The following is a 25702-nucleotide window of genomic DNA, read 5'->3' on the forward strand; positions in this document are numbered from 1 at the left end:
TCGGCATCTCTTCGGCTTCTGCTGCTGCTCTCTGGGCTTCTCTTTAGGCTGCTGTTGGCGTCCCGGTGACGCCACCCTTAAAAGCCCAGTCTCAGCCCAGGTGAATCCCATCTACCTAGGCCCACACCCTGCTCCAGGTGCCGCCCTCAGGCATGCATTCAGGACCGCAGGGATCCATCATTTTTCCTGATGGCAGGAGGGCAGAAAAGCCTGACATTTTTTCCTTACCCTACACATATGAATTGTGTAAACGGACGCATTATTATCATTAGTAATCAAGGACATGCAACCTAACTCCACATCTTATTTCTCAAGGACATTTAAAATAAAATTTTTAAACAGTTACAATATTTAGTATCTGTAAAACTGTAGTGAAATAAAACATCTATTGCACAATTAGAATATTGTAAACTTGTAAAGTTTTTTTTTTTTCCCCCGCAACAAGGCAACTGGGAATTATCAATCCAAATGTCAAAGGTGCATACCATACAACCTAGCAATTACAATGCCAGCCACCTATTTCTTAAGAAATATTCACACATACAAAAAATGGACCTACAAGCATGGTTAATTTCATATCCAGGGCTGAAAATACGTAAGGTAGGTCTGAAACACCCTATCGCAGGAGCTAGCAAGCAAGCTATCAAAGACTACCGGGGCTATGTCAAAAGAACTAGGGACTCTACCTCAGAACCTACTGGCCAGAAATGTCAGAATTTGAGCATCAATAAGATGTTCAAAGGACTGAAACACATCAAATAGGTTTTAAGTCTGTGGGTTCAAACTCATACTGTCCCCTCCCCATTGCTCACTTTCAGAGAGTAAGAGTAAACAAATGCCTTATTTGGAAAACCGGTAAATACGATGTCAGGGAGGGCTGGAAAATAATGTGCCAATTAGTTTAGGGATGTTTTCTGAAGTGATAAAATATTCTAAAATTAGGTAGCGTGATGACTGCACCATTCTACAAATATATTAAACATCACTGAATAATAAAATAGAAATAAATCAGTCATTTTAACAAATTTTCCTAAGCAATTTCATACATGTAATAGTGCATGGAATATCCTTTACCACAGAGATAAACATATGAAAGCCAGAATTTATAATCTACCACTTTTTCAACCGTCAATTGTCCATTGTTTCCCTGTTGGTTTGCCTGGCATGCTCCATGAACTCTATGGATCGGTACCACTGGCAAAGGCCACTGAGCAGAATCAGAGGTCAGAGACACCAACTAAGGAAATGGCAACGAGTCTATCACCAGGAGCCCTGCAAAGCTAAACGTGAAATAACTTAGGACCATCGTTCTTCAAGCAAGTAAAATATCATATTATATAATTTGCTACAAAAATTTTAGTTTCAGGTGCACAGATCAAAACTCCTCTTCACTGGCTACAATAAAAAAACATTAAGTGGAGAGGAGAAATGCTGAGGCTCAACATCAGTTAAAAACCAACAGTAACAAACTTCTGAATTACACATTGAAAAATGTGGCAGATTTTTTTCTCTCAGAATGGCTATCCACACAAGCCCCTACATCTTTCAAGCATTCTGGACATCACAAGTACACAGCTAATCTTACTCATGGAACTGGCTCAAAAAAGTCTGCAGGATTAGATACTAGTGTAAAAATAATCCCGAGAGAAGCAAAGGTAGTGAGGAATACAAATGAAAAGAAGGCAACATAGATTCATCAATTTCTTACTTCACAGCCTAAAGAGAGACTGCGTCAGGAATCGCCATCCTGTCTTACATTATGGATAACAAAGGACTATAGAGGAATGTTCAAAAGTTGTATCATAGGAAGTTTTTTTCCTTAGCACATAAATCACGAGGGGCCAAGGAGTAGACTTAGAAAAGAGAACGTCATAACCAGTAGTTGCTTCCAGTCACCAATGTAAGTACTGCATATCTATGCGACACACCAGTTGGGAACACTAAACAAGTGTAATGAGGAAATCTTATTAAAAATAACTGCAATGTCGTTATATGAATTAGATACAGGACTTTAGGGTACAAAATCAATTCTTATGAATAGTAAGCACTTGTTTTAAAGAAGGAAATAAACTTACAAAAATTAGTATGCTTACCTGAACCACCCAGGGACTGTTGGCAAAGGCCATAATATCTCTTTCTTCCCAGAAAAAAGCAGAATCTGATCTTTTTATCATTTCAAACTTACTAAGAAGCTTCATAGCATAAACCTTCTGTGAAGCCTTATGACGAACCTGTAGGTTTTTTAAAATACAAAATTAATAATACTTTAATTTTATAAGAAAGATGAATAGATCATGCAATAATGCTAGTATTAAAGACTTTAGCTATAAAACAAAATGATCCTAGCTAATTAACAAAAAGTAAAAGCATAACACTTGTGAATGAATTAAAGAAGAAAATTCCAATCTAAATAGTTCATGGAATGTATTATACCTTTGGGGCCTCCCTGGTGGCGTGGGGGGGGTTAAGACACAACCTGTGAAGCTCTCCACAGCCACTGTCGCACGAGTTCGATCCCCAGTCAGGGAGCAGCCCACATGGCATAGCAGACTTCTCCTGCCTCACCCACTGCTCCCCTAAGCAGTGTTTTCAGTCAGTCTGCCTGTTCTGCCCCCCACTCTATTTCTGGTGAATTGAATCCTCTCACCCTCCACACTTCTGGCCTGTACCCCAGTTCTTGTATGCATAAATAAATCTTTTTTTTTTTTAAAAAGTATACCTTTATATGTGATTGTCTCATTTCACCTAGATCATAAAGCTGAATACATGAAACTTCACTGCCTCATGCTGATTAGCCAAGTTTAAGAATAAGATTTGTTAAATGAGAAACTTACAAGACATGTACATGTATCCCTCACTATCTGAATATAAGAACCTAATAAATTTAAATATAAGGAGATACTTGTAATTTTGTGAAGTCAACACTTTTTGGGTATCCTACTTACAAGGCCTTTTTTTTTTTTTTTTTTGTGGGACCCTTGCCAGTGGCCGGGGAACGAACCGGCGCTGCAGAGGCTGCGGGCAGCCTTGAAGCCCAGTGCTCAACCGCTGCGCCACCAGGGGAGGCCCCTTACAAGGCTTTTTTAAAGGGAAAAACTACCAAAATATGATTATTTGATTAATTCCTTTCTTCCCTCATTATATGATAAATTCCATAAAAGGACAATGTTTATTTTTGACCACAATTTAAATCCTAGAATAGAAAGTAACAAACTCTTTACCACAGAGTCAATAAATATTTAATGCATGGGATTTAACATTACTGGGATTTAATAATTCATAACTGATTATTTATATTTGGATGTTTAGCAGATATCCAAAACTGAATCGCAACTCTTCATTCCTGAAGATGCTCCTGAAATAAATGGCATCTTTATCTTTCCAGGTGCTCAGCTAAAAATCTTTGGCTACTCTCTTTTTCTCATACAGATAATCAAACTCAGCAAGTCATGTCAGTTTTACCTCAGACTCATTTAGAACACAACCATTTCTAACTGCCTCTACTGATACTGCCCTGGTCTAATGGCTTTTAATTCACTTACCTGCAATAGCCGCAACTAGTTGCCCTGTTGTCACTCTCACTCTTTCTAAAACAAAGACTATTTCCTGTCACTGCTCTGCCTAAAAATTCCTAACAGCTGTTCTCTGCATATTCTCATCTCCACATGTGCTGCCCGTGCTGCTTCCTCTGCCTGGAATCACCGCAATTCCTCACTTTCTTCAAATAATCTATCTCAATGAAGTGAAACAAAACTTGCAATTCATCGTCCCTCTCTGCTGCCATTCACTATTCCAAATTTCTTCTTTGTTTTTGCTTCAGTGTATTTATTTTACCATTCTGCATCCTACTTTTTTACTTATTTATTTTACTCTCTCTCCACACGAGAATGTAAACCCAATGAAGGCAAGGATTTTTGTTTTGTTCACTGCTTGCTTAATCCACAATGCCTAATATAATTCCTGGCACACAGTAATCTTTCAATAAATATTTGCTAAAAATACGAATTTACTGAGTAAGTGCTTACTATGTAAGTCATAGTATGTTTTGATAAATGTATTATCTTACTTAATTTTCATCACAATCCTAACGAAATGCTTCCTCAAGTCACAAATGAGAAATTTGAGACCTAGAGAAATTAATTTCCAGAGGGCTATACAGATAGTGAGCAGAGTCAAGAGTCAAAGGCAGTCTGCATCCAAATCCATGACATTTCTATACATGTATACCCCAAATTAGGTTGCGTCCCCTAGAACAGGGTCGTATCTCTGTGGACATAGTGTCCCACCCAGTTGGTCCTCCTTTCAACTCAGAAGTATGCCAGTTTTTTGTATAAGAAATTACATGGTCACCCCACTGAGTGCTGGAGGAAGGAGGCAGTCTACAGAGTCAGAGCTTAGTGATCTAACCTGCATACACCTTTTTAATTCTTGTCACTAGTTTCCTGTCCCCCAAGACGACTAGCTCCTTTTTGACTCAAATGAAATATAAATTCTTCAAAGGAAAGACACACTATCCAAAGTAGGAATTCACGGTTCTCTACCTTTGACTTCATTTGTTTTCTCCCTACCAGATGCCATTATGTGTCTCCCATTTTAGAATATAAACCGAACAAAAGATTACCCATGCCTGTTATATTCTCTACTATACCCTCAGTGCCAAGCAAAATGTCAGCGTGGGAAATAAAGTAGACACAAACTACTTGATGAATGAATTAATGTCTGCAAAAAGGTTTTTTTTTTTAGACTTTTTTTTAAAAGATTTATTTTTATTTATTATTTTTTAAAGATTTATTTATTTGTTTGTTTGTTTGTTTGTTTATTTATACATACAAGCACTGGGTACAGTCAGAAGAACGGGAGGGTGAGAGAATTCACCAGAGCCAGAGCGGGGAGCAGAGCAGGCAGGAGGACCGAAGTACACTGCTAAGGGGAGCAGCGGGCGGCAGGAGAGGTCTGCGCGCCATTCGGGACCCTCCTCCGGTGGCCGGGGAGCAGCTGGGGATCGAACCGGCGCTGCAGAGGCTGCGGGCAGCTTCGCAACCCAGTGCTCAACCGCTGCGCCACCAGGGAGGCCCAAAAAGTTTTTTTTATTTACCATTAATTTTCTATTTCCAGGAAAAGTCAACAAGTAATATTTTTAGTTCTCTTTAGAACTAACACTTTTAGCTCATTAAAGATCCACAGTTAGAATAAATCAGTATTATACTAAAGAAAAATAAGATAAGCCAAAGGGATGCTCATATCTTCTCCAGGGAATATATGGAAGAATCATCATTCTTTGCAGTTCAGATGAAGTTTAAAATGCAATAAAGTTGTATTAAACCATCCAATGCTGTACCTCTTTACAGAGTTTTCTGCCCTTTCAAAACTCCGGTAAAAAATTTTATTTGTTGAATTGATTTGAACAAATCAAGACAGACAAGACTTAGAGTTAAATATTACATACAGACATATGTTACTCAGGATCACCCACTTCTGACCATGATGGAGTAACTGGTACCAGTTAGCACTCCCACTTCAAACAACCATTACATTGGCAAAATATATGAAGCAACTGTCTTCAGATCTTATAAAATAATACAATCCCCAAAAGAAGAGTTGTTCACCAAGTCAACCCATAATTGCTCAAGATACTCTTATGGAAGGCAATATCCCAACCACCACTTATCATGTGATCAACTATGCAAAGCACAGTGGTCCTGCTGAGTTGAAGAGGCAGAGACCAGAGTTCAAGACAGATGCAGCACCTGGATTGTGCTGAGCAGGAAATAGGAAAGCAAGGAGCTGTACATACAGAGGTCCCTTGATGTATCATGTGAGTGCCTGGGGAAAGGCTGTACTATCCAAAGTACCCAAGGTTTACTAGAAAGCAACTGCTATGGGGTGGCTAGAACAGACATACTAGGGATTTAACAGCATTGGAGGGACATTTGCTTTCCAGCAAAACAAGAGTGGAGAAATCCCACAAATTTCCCTGGAAAAAGCAAACAGAGTTTGGAGGTTCAGTCCTGCCAATTAAGAGGACTTGGGAAAACACCTTGTTCTTTTCACACATCCACATTTACAAAGCATAAAACTAAGCCTGCACAAATTAAAGATGGTTACAAAGTACTTGGTCAGCTTATTAGAATGAAAATCAACACTCACCAAAGAAAACTAACAAATTTCAGAGTCTCTATCGCATATTCACAAGGACCATTAAGTAATTGAAAACTTACTAGAAAGGCCAAAAGGAAAATGTGGCTCATTATCAACAAATAAGGAGTCAACAGGAAACAATCCCAAAAGCTTAGCTGACAAATATCTCTCATAAATATGCTCAAAGAACTAAAGGAAAATATGTTAAAAGAAAAAGAGTCTGAAGAGAACAGAAGGAAAAACTAACAAATAAATGAAAATATAAAAAAGAACCAATTGAAAATTGTATAACTGAAAAATCACTGAAATGGAAAATTCACTGGAGGGCTTAACAGAGAACAGAGATAGGATGGGAGTCTCTTAACCAGAATACAAATCAATCTGACAACTAAAGAGAAAAAAAATGAATAAATGAAATTGGAAAGAGACTCAAGGGGCTGCAAGACAATCTTAAACAGCCTAAAAGATGTATAAATATAAATGGCCTAAACACTCCAATGCATAGGCAGAAATGATCAGAGTTTATTAAAGCAAACCCTAGCTTCACACATATATATATATATATATTTTTAAAGGTTTATTTATTTAAACAAGAACTGGGGTACAGGTGAGGTACAGGAGGGTGAAAGAATTTACCAGAGACAGAATGGGGAACAGAACAGGCAGTATATTTTTATTAATATTTTATTTTATATAATTCTTACATCATTTTTCATTTTTGCACAATGTATGCATTTTCATTTTGGTTATATTCCCCATACAATTGCACCACCCCCCCATTTTGACCCTAGACCTTCCTCTCCACTTCCCTCCCCTCCCCTCCCCCCCCAGGTGATATGTCTCTGGTTTTAGTTGCTTGTTGATTTTTATTTTTACTTTGTATTAATTAGTCTTTTTCCTGGTCCCTTATTTAGGTTTTCTAAATTCCTGCTATGAGTGAGACCATCCGGTATTTTTCTTTTTCTTTCTGACTTATTTCGCTGAGCATGATCCTAGCTTCATATATTTTAAATAAAACAAAATAAGCTGAAACTAAAAGGATGGAAAAAGATACAACATGCAAACAAGAAAGTTGACAAAGCAATATTAATAGCAAAGCAGACTTCAAGGCAAAGAAAAAAAGAAAGTAATTCAGATGAAAGGAGTATAATTCATCAGAAAGGCATAACAGGAAACATTCCAAGTATGTATGCATCTAACAAATGGTCTTAAAAATTCATGAAGCAAAACTGACAGAACAAAAGAAAGAAAAACAGAGAAAACCACAATTTCAGTTGGAAATTTTAACTTCGAGCCCTCTCAGTACTTGATATAAAAGTAAATAAAACAATAGAATCCAGCATAAAAACTGCCTAATCAATATTACAATTACAAAGGTTATTATAGCCATGTTTCACCACTTTCACTTTAAAATATTCTGAAATGTGTTATTAATATGCCACATCTTTACATGTAAAGATTACTATACACAAAGAATCAAGTAAGTTATGATGAGGAACGCATATTATATCCATCTTCTATGTTAAGTTACTAAACTTGCATAACAATTCCTTCTATGCACATAGTTTTATGACATTCATAGAATGGTGAAAATAATACATAGAAAAAGCAATGAGAAAATATGGATGAAAACGGGGTGGGGGTAGTTGAAAGAGCCTAATCTTAAGACTAGAAATTTCTTCCACAGCAGATAGACAAGATTTTGTAACTGATATGTGAAGAATTAGTGGATTATCTCAAAGCAAATGCTCATTCCAGCAATGCTTTAAATGTTGCTTAAAAAAAAAAGTTGCTAAAAAGAGGTTGCCAAGGTATTTATTCCCTCTTCTGTATTTATGCCAGTCTTCACACCTTCACTTATGCCGAGAACAAATCAGACCCTGAATGCTTCCCAGCTTTATTAGAGAAAGCACTCCATGCAACAGGAAGAGTCAGCCAGTTAATTTACAACTGTAATAGTATCTATGTTTCATTCCTGCCACAAGTTTTAAAAATTCTGCAATATAAAGTACAGCTATTACTAGTAACTAAAAATATAATAGTTAAACATTTAGTTATATGCTTAATCTTTACATATGAATTAACTAAACTAACAAACAAAAACCTGGAAGGGAAAGGCCTAGAGGATTTTCTGAGCATGTGGAAATGTTTATTGACTTTTGAGATTCTTTAAGAAAAATTGTTTCCCACTTTGTGCTTCAACAACACAATCGTCTAATATCACAGTTAGTTGTGTACATATTTACTTCATAAGCTTCTTTAGGAACAGAATACAAACCTTCATTTGTAGGGATGTCTAGTGCACAAGTTGCACCATGATGAACTGGTCAATTAACAAATTCAACAAAATTATACCTATAACTAAATGAGATTTATAAAACTTTTCATTAATTTGACTTAATCTACAGAACAAACATTAAGAAGCAGTGGTGTCTTCATGCCAAATATTTACCTCATACCTTTAAAATCCATTAGCACTAATACCACAAAGTACTACAGTAAAGCAGTTCTTTAGGAAAGCTGGTTTACATTTATCTTCCTTCAGAGGATCTCTCTTTCTGAATGATTATAATACAATCTTCCTCAGCATTTCTGTATATCCCTCTTTGTTCTCTCGTTTCATTTTCCCTATTCAATATGATGGATAAACAGATACAGTAGTTATTCATCATCACCCTGTTCACAATACTGCTTATAAGCATAGATTTAGATGTCAACAATCCTGGGCAAAAGTTCTAGCTATTTATGGACAATTTGGTCACTCTGCTTAATCCTAATAGATTTCAGTGACTATCTATGTAAGAATCTCACAGAATTGTTGCAAAAGTAAACTGAGAACAAATATAAATACTTAGCACATAAAACATACCCACTGCAAATGTTAGCTAACTGCACCATGGGTTTCCCCTGTCACTGATCTATGAGTACATGAAGGACACAAATGTTGCTCTTATTCCAGTATTTCTATTAGAGAAAGATGGTTGTATTCCTCATTTCTAATTTTAAAGGCAGATGAATGCAAAGAACTATCTGATTATATACAGGAAAAAAGATGAAAAAAATTAGGTTTTAAAAGTTACAAGTGGAATATTTGTTTTGTTACATTTGTTCATTTGCCTTTTCTACAGCTGATGTAAAAAAATTTAAGTAGATGAGACAGTGGATTTAGGAAAATCCTAAATGAACCTAGATTTCCTGGAACATTTGTAAATGAAAACTTTTGAAGATAATTCTAAACAAACTCCCCGTTTGGGACTTTTGATTTTATTTTTACTATAAAAATGATAAGACTATTCTTATAAGAAGACTCATGCATCTATTTGACCGACCTGGAATACTTAAGATGAAAGAAAAGAATACCCTCATGTTTTCTGTCTGTGCCCGCCCTGAGAGCAAGAGTCAGGGCGGGCACAGGAAATACAGAAACATGGAGGGACAGATAGTTTTTGCAACTCAGAAATAACCTTGTAACTAGCAAAGAGTCTGTTTTATTCCAAAAGGAATAAAAAAATTGAATTTACATGACAAGTATCATAAAATCATTTCCCCTACACTTTCTCCTTCTGGTGGATTCCAGTTCAAAAGCTTAGAGCCAATTAAATTCAAAGCAAGCAAGTGGGAGGAAAAAAGAACAAGGTCCTCACATCACAGCTGCCTGAGTCCTATCATTGCGAGCCAGTTTCCCTTCAGCACCCAAGATCCCCAGGAATCCTGCACCTAAGCCCAGGGAAGAGGAAGGATCACAGTCAATTCACTTCAGTGAAAACATTTTACACATTTCAGGTTCTATGCTGTATAGAATACAAAAAGGCAAGAAAAATGCAATCACAGTTTTCACCTGGCTATATCCACACCCACACACTTACCAATGTTCAGGGTTGTACTGACATATGGTGACACAGTGAGGGCTCCCAGATTACAGGTCAACTATTTTCAGACAAGCAGCTATGAACCCATAATGGGATTCCAAAAAAAGTATCCAAAAGACACAATTCCTACCTCAAAAAATTTACCAAATAAAAGAAGGACTCAAAGTATACATGTAGAGTATGGCACAGGCATAATATGGTAAATGAAATAATAACTAAAGAGACAGAGAAGAGATCACAATCAGATAAAAGGTACAAAGGTGTGTAAAAGGAATCAGGAAAGTTTTTGTTTTAAATGAGCACCGAGAAGCAGAGACTGAGACTACTGATTGAATAAACTGAAAAACAAAGGGCATGCTCTGACATTCTCTGAGCCTGCCCAGAAAGAACAGCATAATGAAAAATAAGGGCTAGAAAGATAAATTGGTAATGTCTTAAAAGAGAGAGTAAAGGACCAGGATGGCTTCATGGCTCATTTAGTAGGCATTTAGTAGGCTTGAGATACAAAGTAAGAGACACAACAAATGTCTTGTAGAGGATCGATTTGGTAGCAGTTTATATTAGACAAGTCAGACCCGCGCCAGCCATTACAGACCTTAATATACAGAGGAGGAGAAATAAGAAAACAGAATGGAAAAGAGCATGTACGCTAGTGACTGCTGATCCTGCTGCGCCACACTGGGATGGGTAGTAGACGGGCTGTGCAGGAAAGTACAAGGATATGTGGTGTGAGGAAAATAGGCTGCCACACAGAACTGTGGGTCAGCTGAGCTTGGAGCACATGAATTTGTTTAATCAGCATGGCCTTGATATTTTGTCCATCAGCACTTCCCAATCCGAAATCAATAGTAACAATGGTAAAAAGTCTGCTAGCTGAAGTGCAAAGCAGACTAGAACATAGAGTAGAAGCTCATATTTGACTGGGAATAGAAAATATCTTGGATAAAGGTGATGGAAATGAATACTTTTTCTTTTTTTTAAAAAAGTAAAGAGACTGGATAAGTATTATGAACAAGATTTACTGAAAAATTAAATAATAGAAATGAAGGAAATAGAAATCAATGATGATTTCTGATGTTTCAACTTGAGCAGCTGGGTTGATAATGGAGTCCTTTATTAAGATGGCAAAGATCAGAGAAGGGACAGGTTTGTGGAGGTAAAGTGTAGTTACAGAGGGAATAAATAAAACATGTCAAATGTTCTAGGTATCTATGACAAATCTTAACGGAGATGTCAAATAAGCCATCATGTATATGAGTTTGAAGAGCAAGTAACATGAGCAGCAGCTATAAACATGAACCTATATTGTATTTGAAATCACAAGAATGCATGAGCTCACTCTGGGAGAAAATGCAGATCAAAGAAAAAAGAATCTAGTCTCTGGGGACTACAATGTTTGGGAGTCAGGTGGAAAATGAATCACTAAGGAAACAGAAGAGTGAGCCAATAACATAGGAAAAAGGGTAATTCAAAAAAGAGCTGAATAACTAGTATGAGTTTGACTAAGATGATAGTGTAACACCACATAGAGAATAAAATGACATTCAGGGCCTCCCTAATGGCACAAGGGGTTAAGTCTCAGCACTATGAAGCTATCCACAGCCTCCGCAGCACTGCTCCCCTCAGCAGTGTATTTCAGTTAACCCGCCTGTTCTGCCCCCCACTCTGTCTCTGGTAAATCCTCTCATCTCCTCGTACCTCTAGTCTACACCCTAGTTCTTGAATGCATAAATTAATCTTTAAAAAATTATATACAAAGCCTGAGTTATTGCTACAGAAAATGATTGTGCCCATACAACAAAAAGAAAGGATTGCCTAGATTCATCTCTCAGTTCAACTACTTAGTAGCTACATGAACTCTGGCAGGTTATTTATCCTGTCTACCTGAATTTCCCACCTGTAAAGTGGGTATAATAGTAATACCTTCCTAGAAGGACTGTTGAGAAGATCAATTACTACATACAAATTGCTTAAAGCCTGCCTGGTATATTGCAATTACTATAAAAGTGTGTGGTGCTATTTATTATTGCATTAAAAAACACAAATTACAAAATGTATATAAAAGGAACTGACAAAACTAAACCAAAAACCCCCAGAAACATGACTGCAGAATTGAGGCTTTGAGAAGTGGGAACAAAGGAAGGAGGGTAGGACTCTGGGTGCTTGGATGGCGGGAATTGTGTGGTAACAGACCTCTGAGGTGTGAACCTATTCCCCTCAATCACACACAGTGTTGTAAAACCAAGGTTACCACAGCAAAGGGGAAAAACTGCAAACAAAAAAAGTACATATATAATGAGATTAACATACATATAAATAAGACACATATATATTATCTATAGCTTTATAAATAGAAATGTTGGAAAGCTCTATATATCAAAGTAATACAAGTATGTTCTCTCTCAGAAATGGGACTACAGGTGGTTCTGAAAAGTATAATGTTAGCTATTTTCTTATTATTCTACAATGAACATATTTGTTATGTTAAGTTTCAATTTCAAGGGAGAATAATTAGCACAGAAACAACTACTTCAACATAAATTTCTATTTTTCTAGGTGACAGGATAAAATATAAATACCCACTGAAAATAATTTGGCACTAGTTTTACAAGTACCCAAATGTTTTCAATTATCAAGGTATTAAAAAGATAGAAATGGGCTGGTTACGTTAATGTTAGAAATTGGAAACAGAAGACATAAAACATGGAGATTTTCACACTTACCTAAGTAATTTAGACCTTTTAAGAACTTACATGCATTCATATATTAATATCTGTCGTTTTAAATAAAAGTCACCAGGGAAAAAAATTAACATTGCTTAACACTTCTCTTAAGAAAAGTGAAGCAGGCAACACTGTAAAACCATTTAAAAGCACAATTCCAAAACTCCAAAATAAGATAGAACTTCAAAAATAAAAGGGCTAAAGTATTTGTATACAACTTCTCCAAATAAGGAATCCAATAATAGTGATTAGTAATATACCTGCAAATTTTATAAGTACTATTTTTTTATATTTTTTTGGTAGTACATTTTAGAAAAAGACTAGACCACAATTTCTTTTAACAATGAAAGTGGCCAGCTGAAAAGAAAAGAAAAGAAAAGAAAAGAAAAGAAAAGAAAAGAAAAGAAAAGAAAAGAAAAGAAAAGAAAAGAAAAGAAAAGAAAAGAAAAGAAAAGAAAAGAAAAGAAAAGAAAAGAAAAGAAAAGAAAAGAAAAACAAAAAACAACTCCACTGAAGCAGGTGCCTGGTCTGGGTAATCTATATGATGACTGCCAGTACTTACAATGGTACTTGATATTCAATAAGCACCTGCTAATCATTTAACCATAAGAATATTTAAAGAATTATGCATTTTCTATTAATAGAGGTGAAAACTACATATTTCCCTTAAGAAGACAGTTGCAAAGTTAGAATTTGTAACTCTCTTCTTCAAAGAAAAGGGTTAGGAAAAGGGTTAAGTCCAAGATATTAGCAAACATAAAGAGTAAAGCATGCATGCTATTGTGGAAAAGATACCTCACTGAAAAGTTCATTCCAACACACACACACACACACACACACACACACACACACACACCCTCACCCAAAATTCTTATTTTGAAGCCCTGACCTCAGACTGTGACTGTATTTGGAGGTAAGACCTTTAAATAGATGGTTACGTTAAAATGAGCCCATTAGGGTGGGTGCTACTCGCATCTGGCAAGGGTCCTTATAAAAAGAGGCTACTTGCAGAGGACAGAGGGCAGCACACCGGGGACGTGCAAGCACAGGAGGAAAGACCATGTGAGGACAGACCAAGAAGGTGCAAGGCAAGGAGAGAGACTCCAGGAGAAACCAAACTGCAGAAACCCTGACTTTGCACTTTTAGAAGTGTGAAGAAATAAATTTCTGTTGTTTAAGTCACACAGTTTGTGGTATTTTGTTGAGGCTGACCTAACAAATTAATACACATAAATACATACAAAAGTTAGAAAGGACTTCTGATTTTTTTTTAAATTTAAACTCATTTAAATGCAGAAATCTAAATAAGCCGACAACAATGACAACAGCAAATTTTACCTAGTATCTACAACATGCCAGGTCCATGCTAAGTACCACATACACAGAAACCTAATTTAGCGCACACAAAAACATCTTTTAAGGGGGCCTCCCCGGTGGCGCAGTGGGTTGAGCGCAGCACTATGAAGCTGTCCGCAGCGCTTCACGGCCCGCTAAAGGAGATTCCCACATGGCGCAGCAGACCTCTCCTGTCTCGCCTGCTGCTCCCCTCAGCAGTGTATTTCAGTCCTGCCTGTTCTGCTACCTGCTCTGTCTCTGGTGAATCCTCTCACCCTCCCTTGCCTCTGGCCTGTACCCCAGTGCTATATAAATAAATAAATCTTTTCTAAAAATCTTATAAAATATGTTCTACTACTAAATCTTTGATGACAGTAACTCTATATACAGTAGAATGGAAGCAAAGTAGTCAACTGTCACTCCTCCTCCATAATATCAGAGTTCTTCATGCACAAGTGTCTGTTAAAAGTTGAACATTACTCGGGGCCTCCCTGGTGGGCCTAGAGGTTACATCTCAGCGCTATCTATACCTCTATGACCAGAATTCAATTCCCAGACAGGCAGCTGACCTCCATAGGGCACAGCAGGCCTTATTAAACTGAGAAGTCTAGCCCCAGAGCTCTTAATCAGGACAATATATTTAATATTATTTTCCATAAAAATGAGACGTGATAGAAGATCCCAAAACAGTAAAATGCAGTAACAGCCATGACATACCTCTCATGATATAAAAAAGAGAAATGTGCATCTCCACTTTAGATAGGAAAAAAGGACAATAAGCTGAACAAATGTTGCCTTCCTATAGATACAGGACATTTCAGCCTATAAGAAATAGGGTTGTCAGATGAGGAAATCTACACCCAGCTAAATTAAATGACTTGGCATTCTGCTGACTGAGAAGTTTTCATACGCTGTCCCTTCTGTTCTGACTCCCATCCCCATTTCACCTTGTGGCTAAGTTCTGTCCAGTGTAAGTCAACTGTAGCTTTCTCACAGCCAGGGCTTTTCTAACTCTCCAGTCTCAATTAACAACATCCATCCATTATTCTTTCTCATATCATTCATATTTTTTCCTTCATAGTATTTATTATAATCTGAAAATACTTGTTTAAAGTAAAATTCTTTATCTCCTCCATAAAACTACCATTTTCAGAAAGAAAGACTGTTATTGTATCTTTGGAGATCAGCATGGCTTCTGGACCATAAGCCCAAAATAAATATTTCTTTGGCGGATGGACAAATGAACCATTTTATATCTGACAATAAATTGTTAACATTCACTGTGCACTCACTATAGTCCAAGTACTGTTCCAAATGCCTTCTGTATTATCACATTTAATTCTTAGAGAAATCCTATGAGATATTAATGCTATACTTATCTTCATTTAACAGGTAAGAAATGAGGCACAGAGAGATTAAATTAACTTGTCTGAAGTCATAGCTAATTCATGAGAGAATCACAATCCAACTGTAAGTAGTCCGATGCTCTTTCTAAAACACTGGGGGATAGCCACTGGTGGGATATCTGTGGGTTTTTTTTTTTTTTTTAAAGATTTATTTATTTATTTTTACAAGCACTGGGTACAGTCAGAGGCGCGGGAGGGTGAGCGAATTCACCAGAGCCGGAGCAGAGCAGGCAGAAGGACCGAAGTACACTGCTGAGGGGAGCAGCGGGCGGCAGGAGAGGTCTGCGCGCCATGCGGGACCCTCCTCCGGTGGCCGGGGAGCAGCCGGGGATTGAACCGGCGCTGCAGAGGCTGTGGGCAGCTTCGCAACCCAGTGCTCAACCAGTGCGCCACCGGGGAGGCCCTGTGGCTTTTTTTTTTTATTTTAAAGATATTTCACCAGGAGAGAAAAATTTGCACCTACTATCATAAAACTTTCCTCAGATAACTAGAAAAACACAATCATAAAGATATGCCAAACATGAAGCGTACCTCCACATCCTCCAAACTGATGTATCTACCATATGCAAGTCAATTTTCAAAGGTCATGGAAAAAGCACTTGGACTGCCCTTGCCTGTATTATCCTTCTTTTAAAGAGTCCCTGCCTAAAGTAGCAGAACCAAGAACTAAAGCCAAAACAAACATGCTGCAGACTCTTGGGTGTGAGGCCATCAGATTAATGGAATGCAAAAATAGTTTTCATTTTTTAAAAAGTATGACTTTGTTTCTGCATGTTTATGGCCAAATGAAATTTAGGATGGAAAATTAACAAAAATAAGTCTTCTGTGTTTATACATTTTCCTTTCCTTGACTACACTGAATTTTAATCATCAAATTAGCCTAACAGAACAATGACCACTTGCACAGAAATATGGTAAGTCAAGGTCTGTCATTTTTCCCTCCAAAAAGGAGAGCAACTCCAAATTCTAGACTCTCTTTCATAACCACCCTGAACTGTAAGCAGGAAGAAACAACAAGTGCAAGTAGCAGGACTCTACATACCAGACAGACAACAGAAACAACAGTTAACACTTACAGAACAAAATAACCCGGCTTATTTATTTTGGTAATTCTCCTAGTACCCCAGAACGACACCCATGACAAGTATTATGATCTGTTTTCTACACGATGACACTCAAGAGAGCTGAGAAACTTGCCTTTAGTCACCCTTGAGTCAGACTATGTCAGACATAAGATTCAACTGTTTTATACTTTCCCTATTTTATAGGAAACTCATCTATAATATAATATAATCTCCCATCCTCCTCACTAGAGCATTCTACTAACTGAAACTTCACCACTTTCACTGACTAAAAACAAAAAAAGAAAAAAACAGGACAAAACAAAGCCAATGCCTCATTCCTTTCCGAGGCAGCCCTCTTCTCAAATACACTCCAAATGACCTTCTCGGTTTCTTCAACCAAACCTCAAATGGCATCAATTCAAGCCCCTGAGCACTCCATTCCTCGACTGTCTTCTATCAATACACCTTTCAATAGGGCATCTAGAAAGAAAATATTCCAGGCATGGCCCAATCATTTAAAAGTAGAGAAAACCTATCTCCATCATCTTAGAAACTGTATTAAACCAGTTCGAACTTGCTTTATGATGTGGACAGACACATCCCAGTGACTCTTGCTTAGTTTACATTCAAGGAAAATTGTTCTTTAATTCATAATTACTGTTAAGCAACCTATTCCTTGAGAAATTCACATCCACAAGGACATGTCAGTATTCTGCTTAAGTTTCACTTCTATCTGGCCAATGACTTCTCCCCCCAGTCTTAAATCATCCTCACCATAATGCAGCTTTTACTCATTTGCAAAATGATTTAACATGCTATCATGACCTCCATACAAGTCATTCATAAAATGATTAGTAAGAGGAGAAAAGAGAACCCTGATACCATTCATGCTTTCATTAGCCTCCTTAGAATACAACTATAAATTATACAGCTGACTACACACATGCTTATTCACAGACATTTCTCCGCATCATACTCAAGTATGGCAAGCTTTTTCCCAAGTATCCTATATACATATATACATTTTTTTAAATAAAATATATAAATCATCGATTGTACTACCCTTATCTACAAATTCAATAAACCTATCAAAGAAAAATGAAATGAAAAGACTGACTTTCTTAGTCTGTCATGACTTGCTCCTAGGAAAATTAAGGCTCACTCATGGTGATTACTGCTATTCTCACTGCTCAATCAATAAGAGTAAATCACTATTGAGTGGAAAACAGATTTTGATTCCATAATTTAACTATAAGGACAAAAAATAGGAACATTATTATAACATTTCACTGAATAATATCAATGAAATAGTTTTGTAAATATATTGTTTCCAGTAAGTGATAGCACTTTGGCCTGCGAAGATATTTTTAGGTTTACTTTCAGTTATTAAAACGTCTTTGTTGGGTTTTTCATAAGTCTACATTAATCTTAATTAATGAAGCAGAGATATTATTAATCTGAACATACTAAATAAAAACACAGTAATTCTGGTGGAATATTAACTGCTATGCAGATCACGTGTGAAGTGAAGTTGATCTCATAAATCTTAGTGTTTCAGAGCTGGAAAAGACCTGGTATTTATATACAGCAAAAGTGCCTCTTCTTATAGATGAAGACACTGAGACTCTCAGAGACAAGATAACTTTGTCCAAAAACTAATTCTAGTATAGTAAGGCCATAGAAATTGGATCTACTCATGGGCTGCTGACAATGTTTCACAAAACTATGTTATCAAAAAAATAATAAAAATTTTAAAGCAAGTACTTCTTACCAACTGAACTTCACCAAAAGCACCTCTTCCAATAACTTTTACAACATCATAGTCTTCTGCCTTCATCTGTAGACCTCTGATTTTTTTCACAATTTTCTCATCTATAATAAAAAAAATCACTAGATATGTAATAGCAATCAAATTTACAAAGACTTAAAATAATCACATTTGTAGAAAGTTTTATTTCAAGAAAACCTGTCCGTTTTTAAAGATTGCTATATAATAATCCAAGGTACGTACTAACTTTTAGACCAAAAACCCAAAACTCTATGGTTTATTAACATGTATAAACAAACAGTAAGGACTACCAAAAAGCAGCAGTTAAAATATTTTGTTTTTGATGTCTGTTTGGCAAGTTAGCTGATAGCTGGAACAGTGATGACCCAAGCAACCCTGACGCATATTCTGAGTCATGGCAAAAAGTCATGATCAAAGGACTTGCAAGGATAATTTCAGCAATGAATGCTGGTAGTCTACATTTAATGGTAATCACAAATTTTAAGTGTGATAACTACAATAAAATTGTTAATTAGGAAATAGCCCACTCCAACAATTTCAAATTTAAATACTTACTGTATTGATAGAGTACATTTTGAGAACATCTTATTCTTAGAATTCAATTTCATTTATACCTTCATTATAATAACATCAATATTGCCAAATATTAAGAGTTACTATACATATGACAATAACAAGTATCACGTTATCTTTCATTAACCAGACTGGGTCCCATTAAGCTAAGCCTGGAGTTACCAATAACAACTTGAAAATTCTCTTGCAACTACAATAAACTGTCCTGAAATCACAAAATAGTATTATTAATTTATATATAATCTTGAACTTCACCTACTTCTGTAATTACATATTGTAACTGGTTCTACAATTTTGCTTTGGAAATAACAAATATTCATTTTTAAATAAATCAAATGGCAAACTGAAAAGTAGTTTAATAAATAAGTGGAACAAACAAATCTCTTGCTATAGTTATTAAGTTTAAATATACTTACATCTATTTAAGAAATTATCTATATTCTTGTTTTTCCTCAAAGCAGGAAAATCCAAATCAAGGACCAATGAATTTAAGCCATCCTATTTAACAAAATACAGAAAGAGGAAAAAGTTGTTAACAATTTTCAAGTATTCAATAAAAGTCTTTAAATTCTACCACAGTGTAGTTCTTGCTGACTAAATGTCAATCCAGTTTGATACAAAATTACCCAGTAGGCGCCTCTGTATTCAATGGCCTTAACTAGTCTCTTAACCACCACCCCCCCATCCCCCCATCCCCCGAACCCCCCCCCCCCCCCCCCCGCAAAAAGTTAGCATTGACCCTACTATGTTTTCCTTTACTCTTTCAGGCAACAGAAAAACACCATTTTAAAATATGTATCCACTACTAGGTTTGCCAGTGAGGTACCTTCTCTGCAAATACCCAGTAAAATTTCACCTAGATTTTGACTTTAAGAATTAAACCCAGACTAAAGAGTTCCCATTTATCCAAGTGAGCATTAATTTTGTGCCTAGTGCACACAAAGAATAGAAAATCCAAAAATAAATATTATTCTTATTCTTAAGAAACTCAGTCCAAAATTAAATTTCTCCTAAAAACATGAAAACAGAAAGAAGCCTTATTCAGATTACTATCTTCTTCTTTTATATTATCTGTATTTTCCAAACTTTCTACCAGCATGTATTAAATTTATGATCAAAACAGGAAAAGGCACATACATATAAACTTGATCAGAATGAAACAAAACAAGAATTACTCAATGCTTGTGAAGGAAATAGTATTTTTAAAACACTACACATACAGAGTCTCATCTCTAAGAATGAGGTCTCTGAGGAGGGCAAGAGAAAATATTCTCATTTAAAAATAAAGAAATACAATGATGTCAGAAAAGTACTTCATTTAAAAATAAACTAACTTAAAATTAAAAATATAAATAAAAACTAAAGAAACAAAGGTTTAGAGATTTGACTTTTTCGAGGTTATGCTATTAAGAAATGATGTAGCAGAACACTACCTAAATCTTAGCAGCCATAAACTTGACATGCTCCCCCACCCAAGGTCAGGCTAACACCAATGGGAGTGTGAAAGGGTAGAGAAGAAAGTTGGAGGACTGCAGGGAAAAAAAAAAAAAAAAAAACAGCAAAAAAAGATCATTCGGGCATCTGAGGTAGGAGGGAAATTAAGTCTTTAACAACACAAATTTGAATTGTGCAGGTCCACTTATACACAGATTTTTTTTTCCCCCAATAACTGCACTGCAAGTTTTTCTGACAATTTGTGACCATTTTTAAAGTACTGGCTGACAAACTGCATAGTTAAGAAATATGGGGGAAGATTAAGAAGTAGTTATGGCATGAATGCATAAAATATATGTAGATAATAAGTATTGTATCATTTCCACAGTCAATGTTAGTAAGTCAACTGTATCAAGACAGAATTTAAACACAGAGGTGTCTTTTCCAGGGTGTGTTTAGATTATAAGCTTGTTTTATCCAAATTGCTCACCATCTTCTTAGTATTTGTTTGATTGTAATTGCTTCATTTTTATTTAAAAAACAAAACAAAGACCTCTTTCAAGATGTTTCTGAGTTCAAATTAATATCCAAAATAACACCTAGCCTTCAACTTGATGATAAATTACATAATTTCTTGATCTTTACAGCCTATTTTTTATCATAAACCATAGCTTAATTCTACAGGTCAGTACAGTATTTATTAATAACAGGAATTTTTCCTGAGTACTTTCTGCCATGTGCTGTGCAAAGCATTTTTACACATAGTCAATATTTTAAACCCTTCAGCTATGTGCAAGCTAGGTATTATTAATCTGTAGTGCAGAAACTGAAGCTTTCATAAGTTAAAATTCTTGCCCAAGTCAACAGTTATAAGTGGCAGGATTAGAGCTTTATGATACATTTATAATTTAAACATTACCGAACTTAAAGTTAATAAAGTTATTCCTCTAAGAGAGTACAAAACAGCATCCAGGTTTTAAAGCAGCAGATAGCAAAGTAATAGGAAACATTCTGTGTCTCTGCTATACAAATAAGTCACCAGGAAATGTTATTCAAGTGAATTTGTAACACATTTCCTCCTTCTGTTACTACAAGCTCCAAATATAAACAAAGCTAAAAATAGTAGGATCAAATTTATCTTTAGCAAAAAAAATATCAATTTTAAGCCATTCTATATTCACACTGATAAACTTTTGAAACTTATATTCTATATTATTTTTTTTAAGATTTATTTTTATTTATTTATTCATTCATTCATTCATTCATTCATTCAAGCACTGGGTAGCGCGGGAGGGTGAGAGAATTCACTAGAGCCAGAGCAGGGAGCAGAGCAGGCAGAAGGACCGAAGGACACTGCTGAGGGGAGCAGGGGGCGGCAGGAGAGGTCTGCGCACCATGTGGGACCCTCCTCCGGTGGCCGGGGAGCAGCCGGGGATCAAACCGGCGCTGCAGAGGCTGCGGGCAGCTTCACAGCCCAGCTCTCAACCGCTGCGCCACCGGGGAGGCCCTCTATATTATTTTTATAGTATACTTTCTAGTTCATGTAGAAAAATCTAAGTCACAGTAACTGATTTGCTATCAGTTATCAATATAAGAGGAGCAAAATCCTTAATTTATAATATAGTTTTATAAGTATATTAGTCTAAGATCTGTCAACCAAATTAAATGACAAACTAAATTGATCCTGTCACCTACCAATAAAGAATCTTAAGAGGAAAAAGTAACAAGAGGAAAAAAGTAACATAAGAAATAATAAATAAAAGAAAATTAGGTAAAAGTGCCTTACACATGTTTTGCAACAGAGTTATCTGTCACCATAATCTTGAGTAGCTAATTTAATAAAGCGTAAAAATAATTTTCCTTTTTGCCTATTGTAGGGTAAATAGTCACCGAGAGAAGGAGAAGCAGGAAAGAGAAGGGGAGAAAGAAAGCCAGAAGAGAGAGAGAGGCCCAGAAAGAAGACTTGCCGGGGGCTTGGAGGCCTACCAGCCTCCTTGCCCCCCGGAACCCCTGTCTGCCATGTACCTATTTGCCACACTACATGTAAAGCTCAATATAAGCCTGAGAAAGCCACTGAGGGCTCCAGGACTCTCCTTTACCTGCCTGCCGGATCATAGATAACCTGCTCAGTGTCCATCCTGCCCCTACAATTGGCATAGTCAGCAAGATAATTCAAAGCAGACAGGTATGGAGTCCTCTGAAGATGTCAGGAGGGACTAAGGAGTTGCAGACTGTGTTTGCCTGTGACAACGCTGGATGTGCCATGGCAGCACAGAAGGTGACCAAGGTCCAGGGGCTGCAAGAAGAGGTAATGATGCTGCAGGAGCACAGGAGGTGGACAAGATCTGGGAAATGCGGGACAAGACCTCAAATGGAGGTGGAGATGTCCTGCGAAGGACCAGCCCACCACCCCTGAGGCAGCAGAACTGTCGGGGAAGAAAAGACCATGATACGGAGATCGCCCAGTGCTGATGCAGAAGACTGATGGACTTGGACCCATGACAATCCCGCCAGAGGGCGGAAGAACTTTGGCAGGGTAATGTTCTGTTTTGGGGCCCGTGGGGGAGGATGGTATGGTTTGTACACCCCAGGAGATGGGAATCTGGGGGTGGCCAGTGGGCCTTGATGGCGAAAAGCAGCCTGTATACTGCCTGGAGCTAGGCAGAGGAAAAAAGCCAACTTAGAAAGGCAAAAGCTGGTGCTCAAAATGGGAAGCCCTGAGCGGCTGTTAAGCAGCCTGAATATGCTAAAGAAGGCCAATGAGTCTCCTAAAATTACCTGTGGGTGATGCCCTGCTTGTTGTCGAGTGAGGGTGAGGAGCTGAGGAACCCGTACTTGGGGGACGGGTGGGGAACATGGCTTGTGGTAGAGCCCACAGCCAAAGAGGGCCCCAACAGAGGCCGCATGTGGAGCTTATATCCACAGATCCCCGACCCATGTGCTTGTGCAATGGGCTGGCCAGAGTGCAGGGGTCTGCGTGTCGCAATGGTGGCTATGAAAGCCGAGTGTTGGAGTGACCGCAGACAGAAACCCTGAGGATTGGGCGATTACCCCCAAAGAGCCCAGAATCGCCAATCCCAGAGTGCATCCTGAGGGTGGAAGCAGTGTGAGGCTTGTGGCCAAGACCACAGCTAGAGAAGGCCAGGAAGCCTGACCGCTCCTGGGGTGTGATGGCAGATTCCTGAGTGGCTCCCCCTTCGCATGAGCAGTGCCTTGGCAAAAGTGGTGGATCATGTGCTGGTGCTAATTGTCTTTCACCACTAGGCTGGTGCCCTACCTGGAATTACTTATGTTCTGTTGTATTGTTTCATTATTCGTTGTATTTTCTTTTGTGGGCCATGGCTGCAGTGTTTGTATTTGTTAAGGGAAAATTGTATATATGCAGATTGTATGGAAGAAAACCCTGAGGGAGTGGATTGCAGGGTAAATGGTTTTCAGGCTTTTCTGCCCTCCCACCAATAGGATCGCCCTGCCTGAAGGGGGTACCTGTAGTTGTCACATTGTGGTAAGCTGTCTTATTTACTTCTGTGGGCCCTGAGGGGAGTACTGAGAGAGTCACCTGGAGAAGCAGAAGCAGGAAAGAGAAGGGGAGAAAGCAAGCCAGGAGAGAGAGTAGAGAGAGGCCCAGAGTGAAGACTTGCGGAGGGCTTGGAGGCCTACCAGCATCCTGGCACCACCCCCACCACCCCCACCCCCCCGCCTGCCATGTACCTGTTTGCCTCACTACATGTAAAGCTCAATAAAATCCCGAGAAAGCCACTGAGGGCGCCAGGACTCTCCTTTACCCGTCTGCCAGATCATACACAACCTGCTCTGTGCCTATCCTGGCACTACACCTATATAAATCTTTAGCTACCTAAATTTACAGTAAAATTTGCTCAAGTGCCCCTCCCTACAGCCTCTAAATAGTAAAGGAAGTCCATTAATACTGTACTACATGTCTAACAGAGTTACATTCATATTTAGTACTAACACTTAAAGGGCTAATTACAGCAAAAACATGTTTAAAACCTGAACTCTGACTTGTGGGTGAAGGGCAGCCTTGAACTGTCCCCACTGATCTTAAGCCTTTCTAAAGCCCCTATGTATTTAGAGAGGCTTCTGATTTCTAGTGCCCTCATTTGTAAACCAGATATAATGGTCTATAAAACCATTCTGGTGAGCTGTTCTCTCTTATAAAAATGACTATTTAAATAATTAAGCGAGGTGTGGAGCACATTCCTTCTAAGTTCTGTTAAAGAATGTTGTAACTGATATTTACAAATTTTAACTTATACACTAAATATTTAATTTTCTAGAATATGACCCATATAATGATACATACTGTTATAGGGCAGCCCCGATAATGAACAGGTTGCCTGGCTGTGGGTCCTCACCCGCACGCTTACAAGGGACTTAATAATACTCCACTACAGGCACACACAAAAGGTTCATAAAAGGTTTATTGACAAGGGAAAAGGAAATAAGGAAAATGTACAACTCAGGGAGAAAATAGGGAAATCAAGTCTTTAATGCGTCCTACCCGATCCGCCGATCTGGAAACCCAAAAAGCACTCTCAGAGCTGGCAGAGAGCCAAAATGGGGGAACCCCTCCAAAGTCCACGTGTCTGGCTTTATACCAACCTGGCTGCTTAACCCCACCCTCAGGTCCCAGCCACCTTCCCTTGGGTGGTGATGGGATTTGGAGTTCCCAGTGTCTTTGGCTTTGGCCTGTCGTGGGGGTGGTGTCCACAAAGCCTGTATGGGATTAGCTTTAGGACAGCCTTTTCCCCCTAACAATACTACCTCTCACCTATCATCCCTGAACACAGCAAGAAAGACTGCAGTCTGTGAGGGAAACCTACCAGTGAGAACACTCCACATCTACTCAAGCAGGCCCATTCTGTCCCATATCTGAGCCTATATCCTAGACTCATTTAGATCTCCATCTAACTTACTCTTCCAACCCTCACATGGCTCTGAACTCAGCGTAAGAATAACTTATGAATCAAACCCCTAATATTCAAATACTTGGTATTCAAATATTCAAATACAGAAATGGGAATCTTAAAAAAAGAAACAAATAATTTGTGGACAACATAACAAGATTTCTGTCTCCACCAATAATAAACCAGCTTGTCGCAAGCCAATCCTATCACTGAAACTAAAATGGTGAGGGACAAAGGGGGGCAGGAGGTGACATTTAGGCTAACCTAAGATAACATGACCCAGTTTTCTAAGCAGTTTTTTATACACAATGACAAAAACCAAACATTGGCAGTCATGAGATAAAACTAAAATATCATAAAACCAAAAGAAATTTTTTTTTAAAAAATCAAACCTATAGGATATCCAGAAATTTAACCAACTTCAAAACCACCACGATTAATAT

General features: G+C 37.7%; 1 protein-coding gene across 1 annotated transcript in view; it reads right to left on the bottom strand.

Annotated features, from left to right (window-relative positions):
- ROCK2 (Rho associated coiled-coil containing protein kinase 2) overlaps positions 1–25702 on the bottom strand; it is a gene marked incomplete at both ends in the record, with an annotated part of 107980 nt that overhangs the window by 49854 nt on the left and 32424 nt on the right. Inside the window, 3 exons of the mRNA XM_084234661.1 lie at positions 2094–2231; positions 18307–18407; positions 19314–19395. Coding sequence (XP_084090787.1) covers positions 2094–2231; positions 18307–18407; positions 19314–19395 — 321 coding nt within the window. The remainder of the gene's footprint in view (positions 1–2093; positions 2232–18306; positions 18408–19313; positions 19396–25702) is intronic.

Source organism: Talpa europaea (assembly GCF_964194135.1).
Source record: "Talpa europaea genome assembly, chromosome: 6".
Lineage (NCBI taxonomy): Eukaryota > Metazoa > Chordata > Mammalia > Eulipotyphla > Talpidae > Talpa > Talpa europaea.